Source organism: Alosa alosa, chromosome 3 (assembly GCF_017589495.1).
Source record: "Alosa alosa isolate M-15738 ecotype Scorff River chromosome 3, AALO_Geno_1.1, whole genome shotgun sequence".
NCBI lineage: Eukaryota > Metazoa > Chordata > Actinopteri > Clupeiformes > Clupeidae > Alosa > Alosa alosa.
This window is the reverse complement of record NC_063191.1, coordinates 1,105,231-1,132,730: the sequence shown is the minus strand read 5'-3', so window position 1 is coordinate 1,132,730 and position 27,500 is coordinate 1,105,231. Positions and strand designations below refer to the sequence as shown.

Sequence of the window (27,500 nt, the reverse complement as noted above, 5' to 3'; positions counted from 1 at the left end):
CCACCTTCTGCTCCGAGGATCTTATGCTTCGGCTCAATCTGAAGGGTAGAAAAACACAGATTCTTCTACGCACAATGAATCAAGAAAAGTCTGTTCCAACTCATGTCGTATCTGGAATGGAAGTTTCAGCACTGGAAAGCAATCTCTTCCTGATCTCTTCACTCAAAAAGAAATGCCAGTTACCACAAACAGCATTCCCAAGCAGAAAGACTTAGCGCAATGGAAGTGTCTAAGTCGAGTCAAACTTCCCAGCATTAGTTCAAAGGTAGAGCTGTTGATTGGCACAAATGCTCCAAAGTGCATAGAACCATGGGAGGTTGTTAATAGTCAAGGTGGGGCCCCCCACGCAGTTAGAACCCTATTGGGGTGGGTTGTAAACGGCCACTGAGAAGTGCTGATGGCAGTGCAGAGAGTGTGACTGTGAATAGGATATCGGTCGCAAGTCTAGAACAGCTTCTGATCTCACAATATAATCAGGATTTCAGTGAGGTAGCATCTGAGGAGAAGACCGAAATGTCAGTTGAGGACAGAAGGTTTTAGAGATGGCCAATGAGGCGGTCTTACAAGATGGACATTACCATCTGAAGTTGCCCTTTAGGAAAACTGATGTCAGCATGCCTAACAATCGCCATGTTGCAGAACAGCCTCCAAACTCTGAAAAGGAAAATGAAAAAGGATGAACAATACAAGCAAGAATATGTTGCATTTATCAATGACATCTTTAGAACAATTATGCAGAGAAGGTCCCAAAGGAAGAACTCATACAGGCACCTGGAAAGGTTTGGTACATACACACCACGGGTGTACCACCAAAAAAAAAGAAGAAACTTAGAGTGGTGTTTTGATTGTGCAGCTACTTACCAAGGTGTATCCCTCAACACAGAGCTACTGCAGGGTCCTGACCCGACCAATTCTCTTGTTGAGTCATTTGAGATTCCGCAAAGAACCCATTGGAATTATGGCGGACGCTAAGTCAATGTTCCATCAGGTTAGAGTAGAGAAATCAGGTGTGGACTACTTTTGCGCTTCCTGTGGTGGCACAAGGTGACACCAGTCAAACCCCAAAGGAATACCATATGCTTGTGCACATATTCGTGCTGTGTACTCCCCAAGTTGTGCAAGTTTTGCATTACGAAAACTGCTGATGACCATGAAAGCTGTTTTCCCCTCAATGAAGCTGAAACAATACGGCACAACTTTTTTATGTGGATGATTGTGTTAAGTCAGTGGCCAAAGAATCTGAAGCCATCCAGCTAGTAAAAGACCTCACTGCACTATGCTACAAAGGTGGATTCCAACTAACTCAATGGGTCAGCAATAGCCGGGCAGTTCTAGCATCCATTCCGAAAGAAAAATGGGCAAAGGAAATCAAAACACTGGATCTTGACAAAGACAGTCTACCCATTGAAAGAACCCTGGGACTGCAGTGGTGCGTGTACCTGACCATTTCCAGTTTAACATCAATTTAAGCCAGAAGCCACATACCCGCAGAGGCATACTTTCTGTTGTAAGTTCCATTTTTTGATCCCGTCGGGTTTCTTTTCCTCTCATTCTCCCTCGGCCAAGAAGTTGCTACAGGAGCTCTGTCAGAGAGAGGCTTTGGATGGAACGAACCTTTGCCCCAAGCTGTAGTAGACAGGTGGGAGGGATGGACAAACAATTTAGAAATAATAAAAAGTTTCAGTGTTGCACGTTGTCTGAAACCAAAAGGCTATGGAACAACAAAATGTGCAGAACTACACCACTTTGCTGACGCCAGTGAGAGTGGCTATGGCTCGGTGAGCTACATAAGACAAGCTAATGAGCAGGACATTGTACATGTCACTTTTCTCCTGGGAAAGTCCAGAGTCCTTCCTTTAAAGAACATCACAGTACCACGGCTGGAGCTGGCCGCTGCAGCATTGTTGGTAAAGGTGGACAAAATGCTAAGGAGAGAACTACATATAGCCTTAAAGCCCTCAGTTTTCTGGACTGACAGTCAAACCGCATTAAGTATATTAGAAGTGACACTGCGAGATTTAAGGCGATGTCACAAACAGGGTCTCGCTGATTCGGGACAACTCAGAGCTGTTTCAGTGGAGATACATAAGAAGCAAGGACAATCCAGCTGATGATTCCTCAAGAGGATTGAGTGCAGGCAAATTTATGAAGCAGAGGAGGTGGATGCATGGCCCAGAGTTCCTATGGAAGCCTGAGGAAAGTTGGCCAGTGGTGGAGCCATTGGGCTCAGTGTTACGGGACGATCCAGAGGTCAGGAGAGGCACTACTGTGTTTACAACAGTGGTGAACACTGAAGCACCCACATACCAGCTCATTTCATACTTTTCAAATTGGATGAAGCTACTTAAAGCGGTGGCATGGTACCTCAAGCTGAAAAATGCCTTGGTGCTGAGAGTCAAAAAACAAAAGGACTTTCCTTCATATCAAGTCACTACCCGCTCGAACACCCAAAAGGTGAGCCCAAAACTTGAGGTTTTCAGGACCAAGCCCGGCGGACAACTCCTCACAGTGGAAGATCTCTCACAGGCAGAAAGATCAGTTATCTCCTATGTCCAGAGACAATCATTCCCAGCTGAATTTACTAAACACCCCTGTATCTTGCCAAAAGAGTCACACATTTCAATTCTTCTTTTAAGACACATTCATGAACGCTGTGGTCACAGTGGAAGGAACCACATGCTCTCAGAGCTCCGTAAGAAATATTGGATTAGTAAGGCCAACTCCTTAGCAAGAAAGGTGCTCTCAAGATGTGTCGTGTCGACGTGTGAGGGGCAAAGCAGGCGAGCAGAAAATGGCAGATTTGCCACTGGAAAGAATCCTACCTGATCTCCCTCCCTTTACCAATGTCGGATTGGACTACTTTGGCCCGATTGAAGTGAGGCGAGGAAGAAGCACCATGAAAAGGTATGGAGTTCTGTTTACATGTATGTCCAGCAGAGCTATTCATTTGGAAGTAGCTTTCTCATTAGACACTGACTCATGTATTCATGCTTTGAGGAGATTTGTTTGCAGAAGGGGTCAGGTTAAGCAGATCAGATCTGACAACGGAACGAACCTGGTGGGTGCTCAGGTGGAGCTCAAAGAAGGCTCTGATGACACTGAGCGAGCCCGAAGATCCAAGATGCCCTGCTTCCTGATGGAATCAAGTGGAGTTTCAACCCACCAGCCGCATCACACCATGGCGGAGTCTGGGAAAGGCTTATAAGATCTGTTAGATCGCGTGCTGAACTCCACACTCCATCAACAGTCCATCGATGATGAGGGTCTTCAAACTCTATTCTGTGAAGTAGAGGCTATCCTAAACAACCGTCCTCTCTCCACAGTGTCCTCAGATCCATACGACCTAGAGCCACTGACCCCAAACCACATCCTCCTGCTGAAAACCCAGCCCATTCTGCCTCCTGGAACCTTTTTGAAATCAGACCTTTATGCCAGGCGCCGCTGGAAACAGGTCCAGTACATGGCTGATCTCTTCTGGCATAGATGGACCAAAGAATACCTTCTTCTACTCCAGGAAGGCAAAATGGACTGCAGTGAAGAAGAACCTGAATGTTGGATACCTTGTCCTGGTGGTTGATCCCAGTGCTCCTAGAGGATCATGGCCATTAGGAAGAGTGCTTGAGACCAAGCCTGATCGAGAAAGGGGCTGGTCGGTCCATTGAAGCTCAGACACAGACTTCAGTCCTTGAGAGGCCCATTACCAAGCTGTGCCAAATTCTGGAGACTGAAGAGTGTCCGGTGCCTCCTTTAGGTCACCATTAAGGAACGTAATGTATACTTATATACATATTTTTTCCTAAATATTTTCATATTTTTTCTAAAAGCATTACAAGATTATTGATATCTGGCTCCTTTTTTTTGTATTTATTTTAAAAATTGATTCTATAGAGAACAATTAGGGGCGGTGTGTAGGAGCCGCATTTGAGTTTATTTTTGGTTTCATAATTTACTTGTAGTTGTCTTTTTGTTGCATTGGAGAGTGCTCCTTCTATAGGTGGAGAGGGTGCTACCCTATAAATTGGAAGTGTAAGATGATGAGGAGAAGCGTGCCAGCAGATACAGTCTTTGACCTTTGACCTCGGCCTGGATCTGCATTACCGGAGCTTGGCCTATACGGAGAAAGCTGAACTCCGCTCTAAAGACATATTTATGGACATTTAAAGCAATTTGCAACTTTATTTTGTACCTTATATTTATTTGCAATAAATACCGACAAACCTTCAACAACAACATTCTTGGATTTTCTTGGATTCGGGACATGAAGTCTGACCCTGCACCCGCATTCTCCAGGTGGTTGGAAAACAATAGGAAGAAAACAGGGGGTTACAGGAAAAACCTAAGCATTGTTTTTTGCCACTACAATATATGTGTGTGTGTGTGTGTGTATATATATATATATGTGTGTGTGTGTGTGTGTGTGTGTGTGTGTGTATATATATATATATATATGCAAGTGTGTGTGTGTATATATATGTGTGTGTGTGTGTGTGTTGTACCTGTCAGGCTGCTAATTTGGTCAGTGGAGTCGTCTCTGTTAAGCCCCTCCTCCTCTCTAATGTGGCTCATCTGCACCGACAGACTGTCCTCATCTGAGGGCTACACACACACACATACATTATCTTGTGTGTCCACTGCATATGAGTCTATGAGTCCCCCATCATCCACGGCAGAGCAAGTTAGAGGACCCCCCTCCCATCATTATCATCCGGCAGATCAAGTTAGAGTTAAGAGGACCCCATCATCATCATCATGGCAGAGCAAGTTAGAGGACAGCTGAAGAAACTCCGTTCCAGGAAGGCAGCCGGGCCTGACAGCTGAAAGGCGCACACACACACACACACACAGCACTGGTCATACCTCTGTAGCTGAAACACACACACACACACACAGCACTGGTCGTACCTCTGTAGCTGTAAAGGCAGCACACACACACAGCACTGGTCGTACCTCTGTAGCTGAAAGGCGCACACACACACACACACACAGCACTGGTCGTACCTCTGTAGCTGAAAGGGGCACACACGCACACGCACGCACACACACACACACACACACACACACACACACACACACACACACACACACACAGCACTGGTCGTACCTCTGTAGTTGAAAGGCGCACACACGCACACACACACACACAGCACTGGTCGTACCTCTGTAGCTGAAAGGCGCACACACGCACGCACACACACACACACACACACACACACACATACACACAGCACTGGTCGTACCTCTGTAGTTGAAAGGCGCACACACACACACAGCACTGGTCGTACCTCTGTAGCTGAAAGGCGCACACACGCACACACACACACACACAGCACTGGTCGTACCTCTGTAGCTGAAAGGCGCTTGTCTCCGTTGTCGCTGCCGAGTCCAGAATCACTATCGTGCTTCCGCCCCATATCCTCAACACTGAGAGAGAGAGAGAGAGAGGGAGGGAGGGAGGGAGGAGAGAGGGAGGGAGGGGAGGGAGGAGAGAGAGGGAAGGGTTAGTTAGGTTATGAAGATTCTCTCTCTTTCTCTGTCTAGAAATCTCTGGGGAAATTTCTCTGCCACCTAAATTTGCAAAACACTCTGACACACTCACACACACACACACTGACACACTCACACACACTGACACACTCACACTCTCTCTCTCTCTCTTTCTCTCTGTGAAAATGAGGCTGAGGTGGGAGAAGTCTGTCACCACGGTAACACACCTGCCAGCCCCAGGCCGTGAGAGGCGGAGCTTGTCGTTGACGGGCAGGTAGAGGACATCCAGTTTCTCCCCTCGACACGCCTCCAACGCCAGGTACTTAAAGATGTGCACCATCCCCCGCATACACACCTGTACACACACACACACACACACACACACACACACGTGTTAAAATACACTTAAAGATGTGCACCATCTCCCGCATACACACCTGTACACACACACACACGCACACACACACATACGTGTTAAAATACACTTGAAGATGTGAATGTGTGTCTGTGTGTGTGTGTTAGGGGTGTAACGGTAGATGTACGTATTTGTATTGAACCGAAACGGTACGGGCGTCACAGTTCGGCACATGAATTTACACGGAGAATACACGGTATAAAAATACATAAAACTTGCGTGCGGATTAATTAATGTAGCCTAATGTTACGACTATGGTCTGTTTACCTCTAGAGGTCGCCAAAATCTTGTTATTTCCTTTTCTGTGTTTTTTTCTACCTAATTAACCTGTTAACTGACCCACCAGTTCTCTGTATATCAGCCATGTGACTTGTTTAGCCAATTCCCTCACAGTATTTAAGCTGGTCTTTTCACATTGTCTTTGTTGAGTCTTCACTGAACCTTATGTGAGCAACCTCGTGGTTTTTGTCTGCTGAGACCTGTATTCTGACTGCTTTGCCTGTTTTTTGACCCTGGACTGTTGCTACTTTGTTTCTCCTGTGGATTACCCTGTGGATCTGTTTGCCTTTCCTGGATTGCTCTTGTTGTTAACTCTGCCTGTCTTTTCGACCCTGACTTCGGATTACCCCTTGGATTATTCTGCCTGAATTCTCTGCCTCGTTGGAGGAATTAAGAACTGTAATTTTTGTTTTGGAATTTTGTACACGATCTTCTGTGCTTTTTGGGACTTTACCTGTTTTTGTGGAATAATAACTATACTTTCTGCTGCTTCGCATTAGAGTCACTCAGTTCCTGGTAGTTCAGGGGATTGTTCCAGGGCTACCACACCGGAGACCAGGGTTCAAGACCCAAGTGTAACCCCTAATGCGGAATTACTGTTACAAGAGTTCTTTAGCGACACCTAATGCTAATCTGTAGCCTCGCCTAAGCTTTGATTGGCCCCTATGTTATTTTTTTGTCAGGTCGTCGGTCGAGTCAGTCAGTCAGAGATAGCAGCACTAAGTGAGTGGTGGCGACCCACGAGAGTTAGAGGACCCGCTGGTCTCTTTAAGATCACAAGTTTGAGAACTTCAGCTACAGTAGTACAGGTGAGAGAGTGGTGGATAAGATGAAACTGTGTGTTGGCGTTGTTGGGTATGTGAGTGGAAATATATCGAACATGCTATACATATTCGACGCCATCACCCAGATGATGTAGGCTACCAATAACTGAAACGAGAAAAAAAAAAAAACATCCCCTGCGTTTCACCAGCCAGAGCTCTACACTAACATTTTTTTTTTCAGGAGCACTTGGTAAGCCCAAGTTAAAAAATTTAGGAGCACAGACAAAAATTTAGAAGCACAGTCAGTTCTGTACTTAACTTACACATAATCTAACATTATACTGCAGCTAACAGTTAAAACATGCCAGTGCACCAATTTCGAATATTAAGAATGACTGACAACATGTAGGCTACAGGAAACAGGATTTTAAAGATCAGTGCCTACTTTATTTTCAGTCTGTTCCTACATTTTGTTAATGTAAAATAATATAATACCATATTTGCATTTAGCCTGTATATCAAGTATCCTGCCAAATGTAGGCTAATTTATTTATTTGTGAATCCATCTATAGCTAAATCAAATATGCCCATGGTGACCTATCTGACTGCATACTGCCTACTACTACTAAAACAGTACATTTTCTCTTCCACAAAACCCAACATAGGCTAATCAAGGATATATGTTTTATACTTTTAGTTTTTATTTGAAATATCTGCATTGATGGGGAAAGGCAAGCGTTAGGCCTACTTTTGTTTTTGCACTTCAGCTTGTATTCGATTGTAAACAAACAAGCATCGTGGAAGCCTGGGTTGTAGCGTTCTACCTTTGAATAAAATGGGAGTATTACGGGAGGCTACTTTTGTGCGGTTCGCTACAGCTATATTTTGCATATTCAGCCAATGCGTCAACTGGGCTAAAAGGCATGTTAGGTTACCTTTCCTTCTCTCACTGCATTCTCAGAATCTCATCCTGTTCCTCCTATATCCAATGAATTGATTGGATAGAAGAACTAATTTCTTCAATCTTTGCATCTTGGCTGGCTAGTCTAACTTTCCGCTTTTTTCTATAGCTCTTGGATTTGATAGAAGCGACTACTAGCGAGTCAAGCAGAAACTGCTAGCGTTGATGGGAGGTGTAGTTTTTATGCTGTTTTATGCTTTTATTAGCGGCGTGATTCTATGGTTTGCACCAGTAATGTTTCTCGATGTTGCGGTGTATTTTGTAGACAAACATTGACATGGTTAGAAGTCATTAGCACCAGTCGCCCTAAATATTTTTTTGCACTTTCGCCGCGGCATCATTTTTACTCGCGTAATGCGAAAGTGAAATGGGCGCACTGTAGAGCCCTGCCAGCCTTTGGATACACATACAAATAGAGCCAAAACCTATGGCTTAAATTAAATGATTTCGTAATGACAGAGCTATGTAAATCGCGTGGTAATTACCTTTATGTTAGGGTAACTTGTAACTTCTCACATGATATGAGGAACTGGCAGTGTTAAGTGCATAGACAGCAAAAGAAAGTGTCAACGCTAACCAGGCTAATAAACAAACCATGCTATGGTGAGTTAACGTCAAAGGGTAAAGTCACATGACTTCTAGTTGTAGTCTGTTTATGAAATGAAAGGAGCAATTTCGTTTTATTAAAATAAGGCAAAATAGTGTGATATTTTCAGTTAGTAGATTATTACTGTACACACACTGAAAAATATTGAGGCAAATTGTAGACCCTTCCATATACAACTAAACACGGATGTTGAAGGTTTTGCTTAAGTGGATTTTCATGGAAATTATTCTATGTAATTTGCACTTTCAGAAATAAGAGATGCTATATTGTTTTATAGCTGATTGTCTTATTTTGTTTACAAGTTACAGATGGAGTCTATACTTATTGTACTGTTTACATCTTACACACTTCAGGCTGTTGCATATAGCTCAGGGAAGAGACTGTATGACACAGGTGGTACAGCCTGAGACATGCACAATAAAAAAATTGCTTTCTGCATTTTTGTTTTGCGTTACCCTCCACTGTACCGAACTCGTACTGAACCGTGATGTCCGAACCGAGGTATGAACCGAACCGTGAGTTCTGTGTACCGTTACACCCGTGTGTGTGTGTGTGTGTGTGTGTGTGTGTGTGTGTGTGTGTGTGTGTGTGTGTGTGTGTGTGTACTGTATTTTCTGGACTATAAGTCGCTCCGGAGTTTATGTAGCATCAGTCAAAAAATGCGTCATAAAGAGAAATGAACATATAAGTCACACTGGACTATAAGTCGCATTTATTTAGAAATTTATTTCACGAAATCCAAGACCAAGAACAGACATTTAATCTGGAAAGGCAAGTTGTTCAACTACACAATAACACACAGAACAACAGGCTGAATAGGTGTCGGGTAGGTATGTTAACGCAACACAGATATTCAGCTACACTATTTAGCCAGCTTGATGTTGGTTATCTTGGTGACAAGGAAATTAAAATGACAGTAATGCTAGCGGTTGGCTGTGTTGAACATGGGAATTGCCTGGGAAGCTGAATAGGCTAAATGAACATAACAAGCCAGCGAGTCACAAGCCTAGAGCGCCCTCTCGTGGCTGTAGACGGTAATGTTACCTTGGTTCATGTCAGTCAGCAGGAATTAACATTTAACAACATGTTAAATTAGATTTATTTTGATATAAGTCACACCTGACTATAAGTCGCCAAACTATAAAAAAAAAGTGTGACTTATAGTCTGGAAAATACGGTATGCATGTTTGTGTGTGTGTGTGTAGTACCTGAGCTGGTGGACTCTGTTGTGCGTGCGTGTGTGTGTGTGTGTGTACCTGAGCTGGTGGACTCTGTGGTGGGTTGTGTGTGTGTGTTTGTGTGTGTACCTGAGCTGGTGGACTCTGTAGTGGGTTATGGTCCAGCTGCATAATCTGCAGTTTGAGCATCTTGCGGAAACAGGTGGGGATGGTGGACACCTTATTACAGGAGAAATCAAACTTGACCAGCGGGAGATAAGCCAAGTCTGAAACACACACACACACACACACATTTTATTACAGGAGAAATCAAACATTAAGTGGGAGACACATACACACATACACCATCATGGGTCACAGAATAAGGGTTAGTAACAGTCGTTACTAAGTAATCAGTAGCTTGTGAAAGTAAAATGTAAATCAGGTTTCTCGGCCAAGTATACAAGGAATTTGGTCTCTATATTTATCCGAATCCGTGAATTGGTGAACACACAGAGCACACAGTGAACAGACACAGTGGCACACACTAATCCCAACGCAGTGAGCTGTCTCTGTAATCCACATCATCATCATCATACTAGCATCATGCTAGCCGTGTCTCATCATGCTAGGCGCGTCATATCATGCTAGCCATATCACATCATGCTAGCCGTGTCATCATACTAGCCATATCACATCATGCTAGCCGTATCACATCATACTAGCTGTATCACATCATGCTAGCCATGTCTCATCATCATGCTAGCCGCATCACTTCATGCTAGCCGCGTCTCATCATGCTAGCCGTGTCTCATCATGCTAGGTGCGTCACATCATGCTAGCCGTGTCTCATCATGCTAGCCGTGTCACATCATGCTAGGTGCGCCACATCATGCTAGCCGTGTCTCATCATGCTAGCCATGTCTCATCATGCTGCTAGCCGCATCTCATCGTCATGCTAGCCGTGTCTCATCATCATGCTAGCCGTGTCTCATCGTCATGCTAGCCGTGTCTCATCATGCTAGCCGTGTCTCATCGTCGTGCTAGCCGTGTCTCATCATGCTAGCCATATCACATCATGCTAGCCGTGTCTCATCATACTAGCCATATCACATCATGCTAGCCGTATCACTTCATACTAGCTGTATCACATCATGCTAGCCATGTCTCATCATCATGCTAGCCGCGTCTCATCATGCTAGCCGTGTCTCATCATGCTAGGTGCGTCACATCATGCTAGCCGTGTCTCATCATGCTAGCCGTGTGTCATCATCATGCTAGCATGATGCTAGCCGTATCACATCATGCTAGCCGTGTCTCATCATCATGCTAGCCGCATCTCATCATGCTAGCCGTGTCTCATCGCCATGCTAGCCGTGTCTCATCGTCGTGCTAGCCGTGTCTCATCATGCTAGCCGTGTCTCATCGTCATGCTAGCCGTGTCTCATCGTGCTAGCCGCATCACATCATGCTAGCCTCGTCTCATCATGCTAGCTCGTCTCATCATGCTAGCCGTGTCTCATCGTCATGCTAGCCGTGTCTCATCGTCATGCTAGCCGTGTCTCATCGTCATGCTAGCCGTGTCTCATCGTGCTAGCCGTGTCTCATCATGCTAGCCGCATCACATCATGCTAGCCTCGTCTCATCATGCTAGCCGTGTCTCATTGTCATGCTAGCCGCATCACATCATGCTAGCCGCATCACATCATGCTAGCCGTGTCATCATCATGCTAGCCGTGTCACATCATGCTAGTCGTGTCTCATCATGCTAGCCGTATCACATGTACTGGTACTACTAGATGTCATGCTACGGTTGATGAGAGATTCTGATGAGTTGATGGTCATAATCAAATTTGCAGTGGTCTAAGTAATTTTTCGGAAGCTGTATATATTGTATATTATTATGTGTATGTGTGTATTATTGTGTAATTAGTGTGTGTGTATTATTGATAGCGTCGAGTGTTACATTACATTACATTACGGCCCATTTGGCTGGCTTTTTTTTAACCAAAGCGACTAACAACATGGTAAACAGTAAGTTTTAGAACAATTCTCACAATTTTAGGACCGTTTGGACAGGGTGTGTGCATGTCTGTGGCAACTCTAGTTCAACCATTCTGAAATTAAGGTTCATTCACTAAAAAAATAACTTGTGGAGCCACACACACTCTTTTAAACACACACACACACACACACACACTCTTTTACACACACACACACACTCTTTTAAACACACACACACACACTCTTTTAAACACACACACACACACACTCTTTTACACACACACACACACTCTTTTAAACACACACACACACACACACTCTTTTTAAACACCGCAGCGCTGCGCACAAAGAGCAGACACGGACTGCATGCACACACACACACACACACACAGGCAAACACACACTCACCATCTGGTAAGACGCAGAGCAGGTTTCTTCTGACGTTTAACTCTCTGAGTGCTCGAAGACGCCCGATATGCCGTGGAAGAGCCGTGATCTCATTACAACTCACATCCTAAACACAAACACATATATACACACACACACACACATACACACACACATGCATCATACAACACACATACATACACACACGCATATACACACATGCATACAACACACACACACACACACAAATGCATCATACAACACACATACATACACACACACGCATACAACACACACACATATACACACATGCATACAACACACACACAGGCATACACACACACACATGCATACATACACAGACACACACACACACACACACACACACACACACACATACATACACACACACACACATGCATGTATGCATACAAACACACACATAAAATGCATACATACATGCATACATACATACATACATACATACATACATGCATATATGCATACACACATACACATGCATGTATGCATACAAACACACACATACATAAAACATATACATGCATACATACATACATACATACATACACACACACACACACACACATATATATATATGCGCATACACACACATACACATGCATGTATGCATACAAACACACACATACATAAAACATACATGCATACATACATACATGCATATATGCATACACACACATACACATGCATGTATGCATACAAACACACACATACATAAAACATATACGTACTGCATACATACATTACATACATACACACACACACACACACATATATATATGCGCATACACACACATACACATGCATGTATGCATACAAACACACACATACATAAAACATACATGCATACATACACACACACACATATATGCGCACACACACACACACACATATATGTGCACACACACACACACACACACACACACATAAACACACACATATATGTGCACACACACACACACATAAACACACACATATATGTGCACACACACACACACACACATAAGAAGAGGCGGGGGTATCGGTGATACTAAAGGGGGTGAGTGTGCTACCACATGCATACTCTTTACACACACACACACACACACACTGTGCTCACCAGCTCCATGAGTGTGGCGCTGGCTGAAACGATGCGGTCGGGTGTGTTGAAGCATTGTTGGGCGTTGAGGCAGCGCCGGGGAGTCCGCGCACCTGCGGCTGGCCCAGCCGCACACAGCTGGTTCACGACTGGCAGAGAACACACACACACACACGGCTAGTTCACGACTGTCAGGTGGAAACCACACACACGGCTGGTTCGCGACTGTCAAAATTAACACACACACACACACACACACACACAGCTGGTTACGACTGTCAAGAGAAACACACACACACACACAGCTGGTTACGACTGTCAAGAGAAACACACACACACACACAGCTGGTTACGACTGTCAAGTGAAACACACACACACACACACACACACACGCCTGGTTCACGACTGTCAAGAGGAAACACACCCGCACCCGCAAACAGTTCGCGACTGTCAAGGGAAACACACACACACACCGCAGCTGGTTCACAAGGGCTGTCAAGAAACACATACACACACACACACAGCTGGTTACGACTGTCAAGAGAAACACACATACACACACACACGGAGCACTTCAGAACGCTGGCAACACACACAGCTGGTTACGACTGTCAAGAGAACACACACACACAGCTGGTTGACTGTCAGGAAGCGTACACACACACAGCTGGTTCACGACTGGAAGGCACACACACACTGTTACGGCCTGGCTCAAAGAGGCCATAACCAGAACAAAGGAGGACAAGGGGTCAACTTTTGCACTTTATTTTACAAAACTTAATCAAAGAAACGAACAAGAGATGTCCGTGTCATTATATGAAGAGTCGATTATTATTGTGTGTGTGTGTATGGAAAGAGTCAGTGTGTGTGGAAATGGGAGTATATATGAAAGTCAGTGTGTGTGGGCGAAGGCTGGGAGTATATATGAAGAATCAGTGTGTGTGTGAGTGAAACAGGGTATATATGAAGGAGTCCGGTGTGTGGGTAACAGGAGTATATATAAGAGTCAGTGTGTGTGTGGAAACGGCTGGAGTATATATAAGAGTCAGTGTGTGTGTGGAAAACAGAGTGTATGGAGTCAGTGTGTGTGTGTGGCGAAACAGGAGTATATATGAGTCAGTGTGTGTGTAGGCGAAACAGAATTATATGGGAATCGGTGTATTACGTGTGGTGGCAGGAGTATATATGGAGGTCAGTTATTATTGTGTGGAAACAGGAGTATATATGAAGGAGTCAGTGTGTGTAGAGGGAAGAGCAGGAGTATATAGGAAGGAGTCAGTGTGTGTGTGGTAGAAACAAATTATATATAGAGGGATGGGGTATTATTATTATTAAGGTAACAGGAGTATATATGAAGGAGTCAGTGTGTGTAGAATTTGAGAAGAGCAAGAATTATATATGAAGGGAGTCGAATATTATTATTAGGTAACAGGAGTATATATGGAAGGAGTCAAGTGTGTGTAGAGGCTGAAAAACAGGAGTATATATGGAAGGAGTCAGTGTGTGTAGAGCGGGCGGAAGGAGTATATATGAAGGAGTCCGGTGTGTGTAGGGAAGAGCAGGGTATATATGGAAGGAGTCGAGGGTGTGTGTGTGGGTAGAGAGCAGGAGTATATATGAAGGAGTCAGTGTGTGTGTGTGTAGGGCGAAGAGCAGGAGTATATATGAAGGGGAGTCCAGTGTGTGTGTGGAAGAGCAGGGGTGTTATATATGAGAGGAGTCGAGGGTGTGGTATTAGTATAGAAGAGCAGAAGAATATATATGGTGAGTCAGTGTGTGTGTGGGGCGAAGAGCAGGAGTATATATGAAGGAGTCAGTGTGTGTAGGGCGAAGAGCAGGAGTATATATGAAGGAGTCAGTGTGTGTGTAGGGCGAAGAGCAGGAGTATATATGAAGGAGTCAGTGTGTGTGTAGGGCGAAGAGCAGGAGTATATATGAAGGAGTCAGTGTGTGTGTGTGTAGAGGCGAAGAGCAGGAGTGTATATATAGAAGAGTCGAAGTGTGTGTGTAGAGTGAGAAAGAGCAAGGTATATATGAAGGAGTCAGTGTGTGTAGAGTGAAGAGCAGAATTATATATGAAGAGTCAGTGTGTGTGTAGGAGGCCGAGAAAACTGCAGTATATATGAAGAGTCAGTGTGTGTAGGGCGAAGAGCAGGAGTATATATGAAGGAGTCAGTGTGTGTGTGGGCGAAGAGCATGAGTGTGATATGGACTGAGAAATGAAATGTGTGGATGCAAAAACAAACAAAGGAAAAGCTAGGCAGTCAAACCGGCCCACGAGGGGCCCAAAAACAGCAACCCACAGCCTGCACGCCAAGCCACCTGTGACAGACAGCCAGCGGCAAACAGGCGGACAGAGCAGGGGCGTCACACACAGCTAGTTCACGACTGTCAAAGAAGAAACACACACACACGGCTAGTTCACGACTGTCAAGAGAAACACACACACACAGCTGGTTCACATTTGGCAAGAGAGAAACACACATACACACACACACCGCAGACACTTCAAACTGTGACACACACAGCTAGTTCACGACTGTCCAGAAACACACACACTTCAAGAATGAGTGTGTGTGTGTGTGTGTGTGTGTGTACACAAGGGTGCATTACCTGAGGTTGAGGTTGTTAAAGTCTTTAGCATGATGAGTGTAAATGACCCCACAAAGAGTTCATTATTTTAAGAAATACATCTGTTTTAGACATGCTTATAATATTTGTTTAATCAGTGTTTATGAATAGGCCTTTACACCATGTGGGGACTTTTATTTTGCAGGGCCATAGCTGGCGAGTTTGTTTTTGAGTAAATGAAATAAAAAGGACAACTTCATCTAGGGAAAGTTGCATAGTTTAGGACCGGTATGGGGGCTATAAGCTCTTATGCTGTTGTTTTCCATGTTTATTTACGCTGTTGTTTTCCATGTTTATTTACGCTGTTGTTTTCCATGTTTATTATATGTATGCTGTGAAAGAAAACAAAATAAACGGTGAGAATAGCACCAGTAAAAGTCTCATTTCAATACAGTAAGAGCTTCACCTCCAGCTAACCTGCTGCTTTGAAAACTACTAGCCTACGAAATACGGATGAAAGGAAGAAGGACAAGGGCAGTGGATAGCTGAAGACGCCACATTTCAATACGGGGATCCTTACAGTGAGTGAATGAGTGAATGAGTGAGTGTGTGTGTGTTCCCTGAGGTTGAGGTTGGTGAGTGTGTGTAGTGTGATCAGTGTGTGTGTGTGTGTGTGTGTGTGTGTTCCCTGAGGTTGAGGTTGGTGAGTGTGTGTAGTGTGATCAGTGTATGTGTGTGTGTTACCTGAGGTTGAGGTTGGTGAGTGTGTGTAGTGTGATCAGTGTGTGTGTGTGTGTGTGTGTGTGCTGCTACCTGAGGTTGAGGCTGAGAGGGTGCAGTGATCAGTGTGTGTGTGTGTGTGTAGCCTAGTGTGTGTGTGTGTGTGTTACCTGAGGTTGAGTGTGTGTGTGTGTGCGTGCGGTACCTGAGGTTGGTGAGTGTGTGTGTAGTGTGATCAGTGTATATGTGTGTGTGTGTGCGTGTGTGTGTGTTACCTGAGGTTGAGGTTGGTGAGGGTGTGTAGTGTGACCAGTGTGTGTGTGTGTGTGTGTGTGTGCTAACGAGGTTGAGGCCAGGAGGTGTGTGTGACTGTGTGTGTGTGTGTGTGTGTGTAGCCTAGTGTGTGTGTGTGTGTGTGTTACCTGAGGTTGAGGGGTGTGTGTGTGTGTGTGTGCGGTACCTGAGGTTGAGGTTGGTGAGTGTGTGTAGTGTGATCAGGGAGTCAGGGACACTCTTGATACAGTTGTGATAGAGATTCAGCGTCTCCAAGGCGACCAGATGACACACTTCAGACGGGACATCCGTCAAACGATTCTTCGACAAATCTGAGAAAGAGAGAGACGGAGAGAGAAGGAGGGGGAGAGAGAGAAAGAGAGAGAGAGAGAGAGAGAGAGAAGAGAAAGAAAGTGAGAAAGAAAGTGAGAGAGGCTGGAGGCTTGATGTGCACATGTAGTCTAGTGTGTGTATGTGTGTGTGTGTGTGTGTGTGTGTGTTTGATGTGCTCCTGTAGTCTAGTCCTGCTAACTGCAGTCCCACATATCACCAGCAGAGGACATCTTCACACCAATGTGTCTATGTGTGTGTACGGGAAAGTTCCAAGGTTAAAACTACTTCCTGAAGAGTACTTTTTCAAGGAATAACAACTCAAACACACACACACACACCAGACACACACGCGCGCACACACACACACACACACACACACACACACAAACACACACACACACACACACACTTTATGATTCTTTTTAATAACCTACTTCAGTTACACTGAATCTTATCTGAAACTATTGTATCAATTATAATGTAAACACACATACACAGATACATACTCAGACATATACATACTCAGACACACAGACATACACACACACACCACACTCAGAAGACAGAGAGAGGGAGCCTTTGAAAAACATGTCCCCAAATGATCTAAGGGACATCACTATTACTGGTTAATTCACACACACACACACACACAAACACACACACAAACACACTGTTGTGCTATTCACATGCAATTTTTGCATGACTGGACACCACAGAGGCATGACAGAGGGAGAGAATAAGGGAATGAGTGTGTGTGTAAGAGTGGGAGTGTGAGTGTGTGTGAGTGTGTAAGAGTGGGAGTGTGAGTGTGTAAGAGTGGGAGTGTGTGTGTGTGTGTGTGTAAGAGTGGGAGTGTGTGTGTGTGTGTGTGTGTGTGTAAGAGTGGGAGTGTGTGTGTGTAAGAGAGGGAGTGTGTGTGTGTAAGAGAGGGAGTGTGTGTGTGTGTGTATGTGTGTGTGTGTGTGTGTGTGTGTGTGTGTGTGTGTGTGTAAGAGAGGAGGTGTGTGTGTGAGGGAGGAGGTGTGTGTGGAGTGTAAGAGAGGAGGTGTGTGTAAGAGAGGGAGAAGGAGCGTTAACGATGGATTACGGCAATGATGATCATGACGCGATGGATGGCAAGCGCGATGATTTATCGCTGGCGGGCGCGCGCGATGATTGCGATTTTCGCGCGCAAGATGGATCCGATTTCGCGTTAAGACCAAGATCCATGCTGTTGACTGATCCGCCACGAAGACCGAGGTTCTGGCCGATGTTAAACGGTAAATGTGACATCTGAACGGTGACATAACCGTAGGGTTGGGTACCGAAATGTGGCACCAATAGGTAAACAGTAACCAGACCGAATAAGAACCAACATTTCGGGTGCCTGATTTTTTTTTACCTGGTGTTCGGGTGTCAACTTGCGTGACGTCAGTACCACTACTCAGCACACTTGTTGATAGTGAGAGGATCAGTGAAGATGCCGAAAGCAAAACGTCAAATTTAATGAAACATCTGGCGACACATGGAATTTATTTAAAAGCTGAACAGTGCACAGTCTTTGATAGTTTACACGGATGCAAGGGCACTTCAGCAGCCGCGAGCTGCGTCGGCCTCGGGCCGACAAATTGGAAGATAGCCCCAGCCCTGCCAGTGTGGCGGTGGACATCACCGATGATGACAGCAGCAGCCTTTCCTCTTCGGTAAGTCTAGTAATTTAATGCCAACCGCAAATCATGCATGTCAAGTAGGCTAGCAAACATCATTGCCATTTAACAGCGTGAGTGAACGTGTGCTATGTCCACTCAGTGTCCGCTGACTTTCTGCTTAATATGAAACTTCTAACAAGTTGTGTATGTATGCAAAATGTTTTAACTAAGTTTCAACACCAGATTTAGCAGGCGCAATTTGCAACTACACAGGGACGCAACAGATAGGTTAGCTAAAGATGGTAGGCTAGCTGTTACATGACCTGTGTTCGAGGTTACACCTACAGTATGGCTTACACTCGATATACAACGCTATACTGTGTATTAAATATTTCTGCTTAGTGTCAGATATTTCTCTGCTTAAAGTAAGTCATAATATGTGAAGACAAAACGTTGAACTTCAGTGTTTTACATCAGTATTAAGCGGCGCAATGTTTAGTTTAATCAGAAACGGTAGGTTGGTAAGGTGTCTGTGTTTGAGGCTATATCGAGAGGGGGAGGGGGACAATTGTTGTTCGAGGCTACAGCCTACTCAATCCGAGGCTACTCCTATTTATCGAGAGGGGGAAGTGGGGTATAATTGTTATGAGCTGTTGAGCAGTATAGGCTGTTAGTAGTAACCTGAAGAGTTAGGTCTTATAAACAATTGTGTTATCAACAATTTTGATATTTTATTTCTGGTTTACCACAGTGACCTTTCACCTGGCTAAGAAGGCACTAACCAAAGAAAAGGTAGAGGAAATCCACAGGGCAGTTACCAAATTTGTGGTGATGGGGCTTCATCCATTTTCCACGGTGGAATCGCCATCTTTCAGGTGAAAATGTGGGCTATATGAAAATAGAATTTCCTTGATGCATGTGTAGGCCACACCTCTGTACCATGAAGATATTCTGTTAATAATGACATCATGTGTTAATAATGACATCATGTGTATTTATAAAGGGAGACGAGCTCTGCCCTCAGTCATAGATACCAACCACCATCCAGGTGACGTTTCCATAGCAACCACCATCCAGGTAGAGGAGCTCTGCCCTAAGTCATAGATACCAACCACCATCCAGGGATGACGTTTCCATAGCAACCACCATCCAGGTAGAGGGGCTCTGCCCTCAGTCATAGATACCAACCACCATCCAGGGATGACGTTTCCATAGCAACCACCATCCAGGGATGAGCACTGCCCGCTGATACCAACCACCATCCAGGGATGACGTTTCCAACAGGGATGACATTTCACTTGCGATGGATGGACCAGCGTGGCACAGGACCACTATCTAACAGTGACTGTCCATTACATTTACAAGGGCAGCATCCAGTAGAAAGTGCTGAGCACTGAGGCAGTTTATGAGTCCCAGACAGGGCCAGTGGTGGCAGGAAATCAACAGTCAACTTGAGGAGTTATAGCTGCCACAGTAGACAACGTTGGTGCTTTGCCCACACACTCAACCTGGCAGCACAGAGCTTTGCCCACACACTCAACCTGGCAGCACAGAACACTCAACCTGGCAGCACAGAAGGTTGGGTGCTTTGCCCACACACTCAACCTGGCAGCACAGAAGGTTGGGTGCTTTGCCCGCACACTCAACCTGGCAGCACAGAGCTTTGCCCACACACTCAACCTGGCAGCAAAGAAGGTTGGGTGCTTTGCCCGCACACTCAACCTGGCAGCACAGAAGGTTGGGTGCTTTGCCCACACACTCAACCTGGCAGCACAGAAGGTGTACGGCATCCAAGCTGTAACTAGGTGGTGTGCAAAGATTTAATAGATATAGATATAATTTTAAATAGATCTTGAAAAGAGTATAAGCTATTGTTTATTGTAATTCAAATGTCTGTGCTTTAGATTTGCCAGAGCATAATGTTATCCTGGACGTGAGGACTCGGGCTGGAATTCTCTATACCTCATGGTGGAGCTGCTTTGGGAGCAGTTCCCCGCAATCCAGGCAGCTTGCCTTGATCAAAGGCTAAGGAGGCCAATGGAGAGGGACAGGTGAGGTGATGGACAAGAGGGTCACTTGCAACAATATCAATTTACCTTTTGTTCTTAACATTGTTTATTTTCCACAGACTAGAAAGGCTTACAGAGAGTGATTTTGAGAAGGCAGAGGAATTCATGAAATGCATGAAAGTCTTGTACACCTCAACCCTCTGCGTGTCAAGTGACAAGTCCCCCACATGCAGCCAAATCATCCCAATCCTCACGGGTTGAAGGCACACTATTCAACCTCCGATGATGACAATGTCTTTATGGCTGCTATAAAAGAGAAGGTCTGGGGAGATCTCGAGAAAAGATATCAGGTACTATTCATTTGCAGCCAATATTTATGTTCACAAAGAAAGAAGGCAAACTACACCATTTTCCCCATTAGACACTAAACCATGTTTTCATTACAGGATCGAGACATTCAGAACTTCCTTCAGGAGGCCACATTGATGGATCCTCGCTTTAAAGGAAGGCTGGAAGTTGGTGTTGCGGAAGCTTGGGATAGGCTTGAGAAAGCAGTGATTGACAATGCTACGGCAGCTCAGGTATTTTACTGCATGTCTGTCAGAGACCGTGTACTAATTGCTCATCTTTTTTCATATGCACTATGTCCATGCCCATGTTACAGTTTCTGTAATTAAGTGTGCTTGCAAAGCACACTTATTGTTCTTCTTAAGTTTTATTATTATTAAGTGTGCTTGCAAAGCAGCACACTTATTGTTCTTAAGTTTTATTATTTTTCCCGTCTCCCTAATTTTTTGTCAGCTCTAGCCCTAGGCCCTTTGAGACAGAGACACCGTTCCAACTTTAAAAAACGTCCGGTCAGTACCGTGTAAGTTGGTCGCGAAGATGACGTCAGGGTTAATGGTCGTTAGTCCGCCATATTGGATTGAACAGAAAGTGAAACTAAATTTTCACAGGTCACAAATTTGATCCCAACGCCAGTTTAAAACTTAACGTACATTATCCTTGGACCAAGCCTCACAAAAGTTACGGAAGGATTTTTGATTTTGAAAGCCGCGTTTGCCCATCACAGCTAAACGAAATCGGGCGGCGAAGTCTCAAACAGGAAGTCGCCCATATCTCAGGAACACTGTCACATATCGATACCAAATTTTGTATATGAACTGGGGACCCAGTGTGAGGGTGCATAAGCTTTAAAAAAAAAAGAAATATTCCAAAAGTTTCCATGATTTGGCAAACCACCCACAGGTATTTGGTAACTCCCACCATTCACCTTTGCACCTTTCACCTTCTATCACAATGCCTTCCAAGTATGCTCAATGCCTCTGGGCAGCCACAATGTCTCCGGGCAACCTTGCCCACTCATGAAATCCTTGCTCTGCCATGGGATAGTATGGACTCCACGAACTGAAATAGCAAGGAGAACAGTAGCTATATATAGCTTACATAATAGAGTTGTTTTCACATTGACGGTATTCAAATTAAAATTTTCCTTATTGTTAAATATCATGATGGGAGAGTATTATTAAAAATGTTACAAGTATGCAAATTCATAAGTTTATGGGAAATTAGGTTTTACTGGGTTGTTTTGTTGTAAAGACATGCAAGGCATTCTGGGCCATGTTATAGACAAACATTGGTCGGCAGCGTTAACTTGATTTCCATACGTATTAATATGAATAGGTGTTTCTGTAAACCTAGGGACAATAAACAGCCATCTCTGTTACAAAAACTAACCAGGTAATCGGCCACTGAAGAGGAAACTATGATCAAAAGATTGTTTTCCTAAAAGCATGGTGTTGACAAAAGAATAAGCAGGAAATGCCAGGAAATGTAACCTAGAATAAATGCATGGGGAAAAACACTTCCCCATGACAAAGACATTGTAAAACACTGAAAGTTAATATTTTGTCACTAGCAACATACATCTGTCCTTTGTCAAATGTATTATGTTCCAAGTAGCCTATGCGTTAATTCTGCTTCATAAAGTTGAACAAATACATTTGCTTATTTCACAGAAAATATAAATAGCCAGATAGGGTCTACAGTACAGAGTTGGTAAGTTATGGTAGGCCCGATGGAAGGGCTGTTATGAGAGTAATAAATATGGGATATTCTACGGGAAAACGTTAAAAGGGCAAGACAGTGGGGGGAAGTTAAAATACGTGATGAACACGGAAAAAGTTGGCATGCATTGTTTCGGTCCCCGTGCACAGGGATTATTTGTCATATTATTAATCACATATGATTATTTGTGAAATTGTGCAAACAGGTAACCTGACCCTAGCCAGATGAATGTCGTTCCGCTTAGCTCCGCCTAGCTTCACTCACATCCATCTGGGACCTCTTCCATTGAGAGTGATTTCTCCAACCAACTTTATGGTTTAGCCAATCAGGACGAGGGCGGAGTTTCATAGATGTGACCTAGCGTAGAAGCGACTGTGAGTCTGTTATTAGCGCCACGGGTTGGCTTCGATGTGAGTGGTTGAAGTAGCACGCCAATAGATGACGGACAAGTGGCTTATTCAATCATATGCAAGCATTTTTTGATTAGGCCCAGCCTTCTGAAGCAACAACACTTCAATGGATCGGGTTCCAGATGGATGAGTGGAGCTAGGGTGAGCTTAAATTCATCTGGCTATTGCCAGGTTAGCAAACAGGCTTAAACACATTTGAAAAGGAAGGACTGGTAGCATGCAAGCTCACGGGAAAGATTGATTTAAGAACGTTATCACAGTGTGTGGCTGTGGCGCTGGGCGAAGACAGCAATTGGCAGGGGGAGGGTCATGTCTTTTTTAACAATTCTGTCGGAGGGTCATTGAACAATTTCTAGCAGGCAAGAGAGGGTCATGCAACTTTTGACTGAAGCACTCAAAATTCCTCCGGTGGCCCCTTCAATAAATAACGAACAGTCCCTAGATTGCTGCTGGGCTATATGTCTTGGTTCATGTCTGTTAACAACTCATTGCCATCAAACGATAGCCTATCTCGTGATTTGCATCCATTACAAACAAACATGCAATGTGAACGTCTGGGATTGGGGAGAGCACTAAATGCTCTACTGAATAAGCACGAAGTCAAACCTTTAAATGAAAATAACTCTTTAATAATAATAATGAAAAAAAACTTAATGAAGTAAACTTGTGACCATCAAAAAAATCGTTTATCGTCTGTAACTCCGTGATAACAGGACGTAACAGGAAGGCATTTGGCTGAGCAAAGGAGGTTAATATGCTCTATATTTTGTCCAAATGATGTCTGTCTATCATCGTTGCACTCGGAGAAAACCAGAATGTTTAATTTGTCCCATGCGTTTCTTCTACAGCTGCAAACGGGATTCACTACGCAGTTAACCAAATATTTCTTTATTAGGGCAGGGCAGGCATATTTCTGGCTATTAAATTATTTCTAAACCAGTCTGCTAAAGTCTGTAGTGAAGTCTGTGTAGGGTTTTCCAGGCTCCATTTCTTTTTACGAGACACCCTGCTCACTTGAGCCATCTACCGGTTGTTTGGGTTGTTGCAGCGTCTCACTGGAAAAATACAAATTAAAGCCGCGTGATACCACGCACGGACCGCGAGTGAAGCTGGCCAAGTCGAAGCACTGCCCACTGTACATCACAGCACTGTCCAATCAGATCACATCACCTACATCACAGAACTGTCCAATCAGATCACATCACCTACATCACAGCACTGTCCAATCAGATCACCTGAATCACAGCACTTTCCAATCAGATCACCTACATCACAGCACTGTCCAATCAGATCACATCACCTACATCACAGCACTGTCCAATCAGATCACATCACCTACATCACAGCACTGTCATTGTTCATGTGCTCCCTGGGATCAGTAAGGAACCATAAAGCTGTGTGTGTGTGTGTGTGTGAGTGTGTGTGTGTGTGTCACTGTTCTGGGATCAGTAAGGAGCCATAAAGCTGTGTGTGTGTGTGTCACTGTTCTGGGATCAGTAAGGAGCCATAAAGCTGTGTGTGTGTGTGTCACTGTTCTGGGATCAGTAAGGAGTCATAAAGCTGTGTGTGTGTGTGTGTGTGTGAGTGTGTCTGTGTGTGTGTGAATGTGAGTGTGAGTGCGCGTGTGTGAGTGTGTTTGTGTGTGAGTGTGAGTGTGTGTTTGTGTGTGTGTGTGTGTGTGTGAGTGTGTTTGTGTGTGTGTGTCACTGTTCTGGGATCAGTAAGGAGCCATATAGCTGTGTGTGTGTGTGTCACTGTTCTGGGATCAGTAAGGAGCCATATAGCTGTGTGTGTGTGTGTGTGTGTGTGTGTGTGTCACTGTTCTGGGATCAGTAAGGAGCCATATAGCTGTGTGTGTGTGTGTGTCACTGTTCTGGGATCAGTAAGGAGCCATAAAGCTGTGTGTGTGTGTGTCACTGTTCTGGGATCAGTAAGGAGCCATATAGCTGTGTGTGTGTGTGTGTGTGTGTGTGTGTATCACTGTTCTGGGATCAGTAAGGAACCATATAGCTGTGTGGGTGTGTGTGCGTGTGCAGTAAAGAGTCTTCTCTTCTCACACTCTCTCTCTCTATGCTCTCCTCTGTTCCTGTCATCACTCACAGGTGTTATATAAACACACACTCACACACAAACACACACACTCACAGGCACACACTCTTTCTCTCTCTGTCACCCACACAGATGTGGGCAAGCACATTAAGATCGGTGGAATACATATCAAGCACGCACTCACACACACACACTCACACACACACACACACTCACACAGACACACACACACACACACACACACACACACACACACACAGAGACACACACACACACACACACACACAGAGACACACACACAGACACACACACACACACACACACACACAAACACAGAGAGAGACACCCACACACCCACACACACACACACACACACACACACACAGAGACACACATACACACACACACAGAGAGAGATAGACACACACACACACACACTAGAGCTGTAATTGGGCCTTAAAAGCGGCCCGACAAGGCCCGAGACCGACAAAAATTAGCCCAAGCCCAAGACTGACATCTTTTTAAAAGCCCGAATCCGTTTACAGCCCGACATTATTCAAATGTGCGCACGCACGCAGCTCTTTTGCCTTTTGTCAAGAATGAGTCATTTATATTCTTAACATCATTTATTCATGATTATTACACGCAGGGGCGTCGCTAGCTATTTAAAACATTCGGGGCTAGAGCCCAGAAATTAGAGTCCTTTTTATCCGGGGGTTCGGGGTTTCTCCCCCGAGAGATTTTGAAAATCGGGCTGATGAACATGCAATTTTAACCTACTTTGAGAATGAAAAGGAAGGCCAATTGTAATGACTCACGTCACGGCATTCTGAATATTTTGATGTTTAAAGACCGTGTAAGGAGAACCTCTATTCTGCCAAAGTGCACCACATACAACACCCAAAATATGACATTAAAATAGCCTGTAGAATAAACATCGTCATGCATTTGGGTTGTGTAGGCTATCACAAACTTTTGCCCAAAGAAAAACTTCCATTCTGTCAAAATCAAGACCAACATGCATTGCTTGGAAGCCCCCTCAAACGAGGTCAGGTTTACCATATTTACTGCGCATGTGATTAAATAGTAAATCACAATATATTGAAACTGAGCTGATCGAAATGTCCTCCTGGGTTGCGGGAGATGATGACACACTGTGAGTTTCCACTTCTTGTCCCTGCTCTGCCCTTTTTTTTCTCTAAAGAAACTTCTAATATCGAATACGAATATGCTATAGAAAACACAACTACATGGTTAGTGCCAAGTTTTTCTCTTCTGTTTTGTGAAAGTGAAACGAGTATGGTTCTCTGGGATAAAGTTTAACCTTCCTTCATCAATGAATTTTTGACGCCGCAGACATAACGAGCTTTAATCATTTTGACGAGACATAACGAGCTGTAATCATAGGGTGCTAACGTGATGAAAGCGCAATGTTCACGCCAGAATAACATTACCAACACTACCAAACAATCTATTTCATATTCGGTCAGTACTACTGGTAATTTTTGTCATGACATGTAGACTGCAATTTGTTCAATAATTATTGCCCAGATGTAGGATAGGTCGATAGGCTACCCGAAATACGCTAATTAAAGCCCAGAGCATATTACCATCATAATAGCGGCTTATTGTTACGTGGTAGCAAATCATGTTATCAAAGAAATAGACGTCATGTAATGCACACAGATATATTGCAACAGGTAATGGTGTAGGCCTATCTGACGAAGACCTGAGTGGTTGGAACGTCAGACTTGTACACTGGGCTCAAAGAAGACTATCCTCACATTTTTCCCTTTGCAACTGTCAAAGAAATCCCATGAACACGGGAAGGCCTAGGGTAGCCTATACTGTACATCAGATGGCCTAAAGATTAGGCATAGCATTCAGTGATTTGCATGCAGTAATATCAACACTGACCTTGATCTAGCCTAGTTTGGCTATTTAAAGCTACTTTATTGCCAAAACACAACAAATGAACTATAACAAACAATAAAGGCCTTAATCACACAAAGTAGGCCTACTATTTTACTGACTAAAAAAAATAATAATTATGTAGGAAGTTTATAAGTTTAGAACCCAGAATTGACCTGCACACTACAAAAGACCACCGAATTCAACACAAATGACTCAATACACTTGGAGGAGGTATGAGTCCTTTCTTTTCTTAGGATTTCACCGTAGTATTGTTTCAGTATCGAGCATCGTGATATTTATGGCAGGTATCGTATCATAGTCATAATTTTGGTATCGTGACAACACTAGTG

The 27,500-nt window shown here is 44.2% G+C and overlaps 1 protein-coding gene across 1 annotated transcript in view; it reads right to left on the bottom strand.

The window, feature by feature from the left end:
* Positions 1-27,500, bottom strand: part of lrch1 (leucine-rich repeats and calponin homology (CH) domain containing 1) — an 81,094-nt gene that overhangs the window by 37,860 nt on the left and 15,734 nt on the right. The window contains exons 2-10 of the mRNA XM_048239420.1: positions 16,928-17,072; positions 13,758-13,784; positions 13,607-13,623; positions 13,197-13,324; positions 12,080-12,185; positions 9,818-9,954; positions 5,712-5,839; positions 5,340-5,421; positions 4,497-4,596 (exon numbers count right to left, since the gene is read on the bottom strand). Coding sequence (XP_048095377.1) covers positions 4,497-4,596; positions 5,340-5,421; positions 5,712-5,839; positions 9,818-9,954; positions 12,080-12,185; positions 13,197-13,324; positions 13,607-13,623; positions 13,758-13,784; positions 16,928-17,072 — 870 coding nt within the window. The remainder of the gene's footprint in view (positions 1-4,496; positions 4,597-5,339; positions 5,422-5,711; positions 5,840-9,817; positions 9,955-12,079; positions 12,186-13,196; positions 13,325-13,606; positions 13,624-13,757; positions 13,785-16,927; positions 17,073-27,500) is intronic.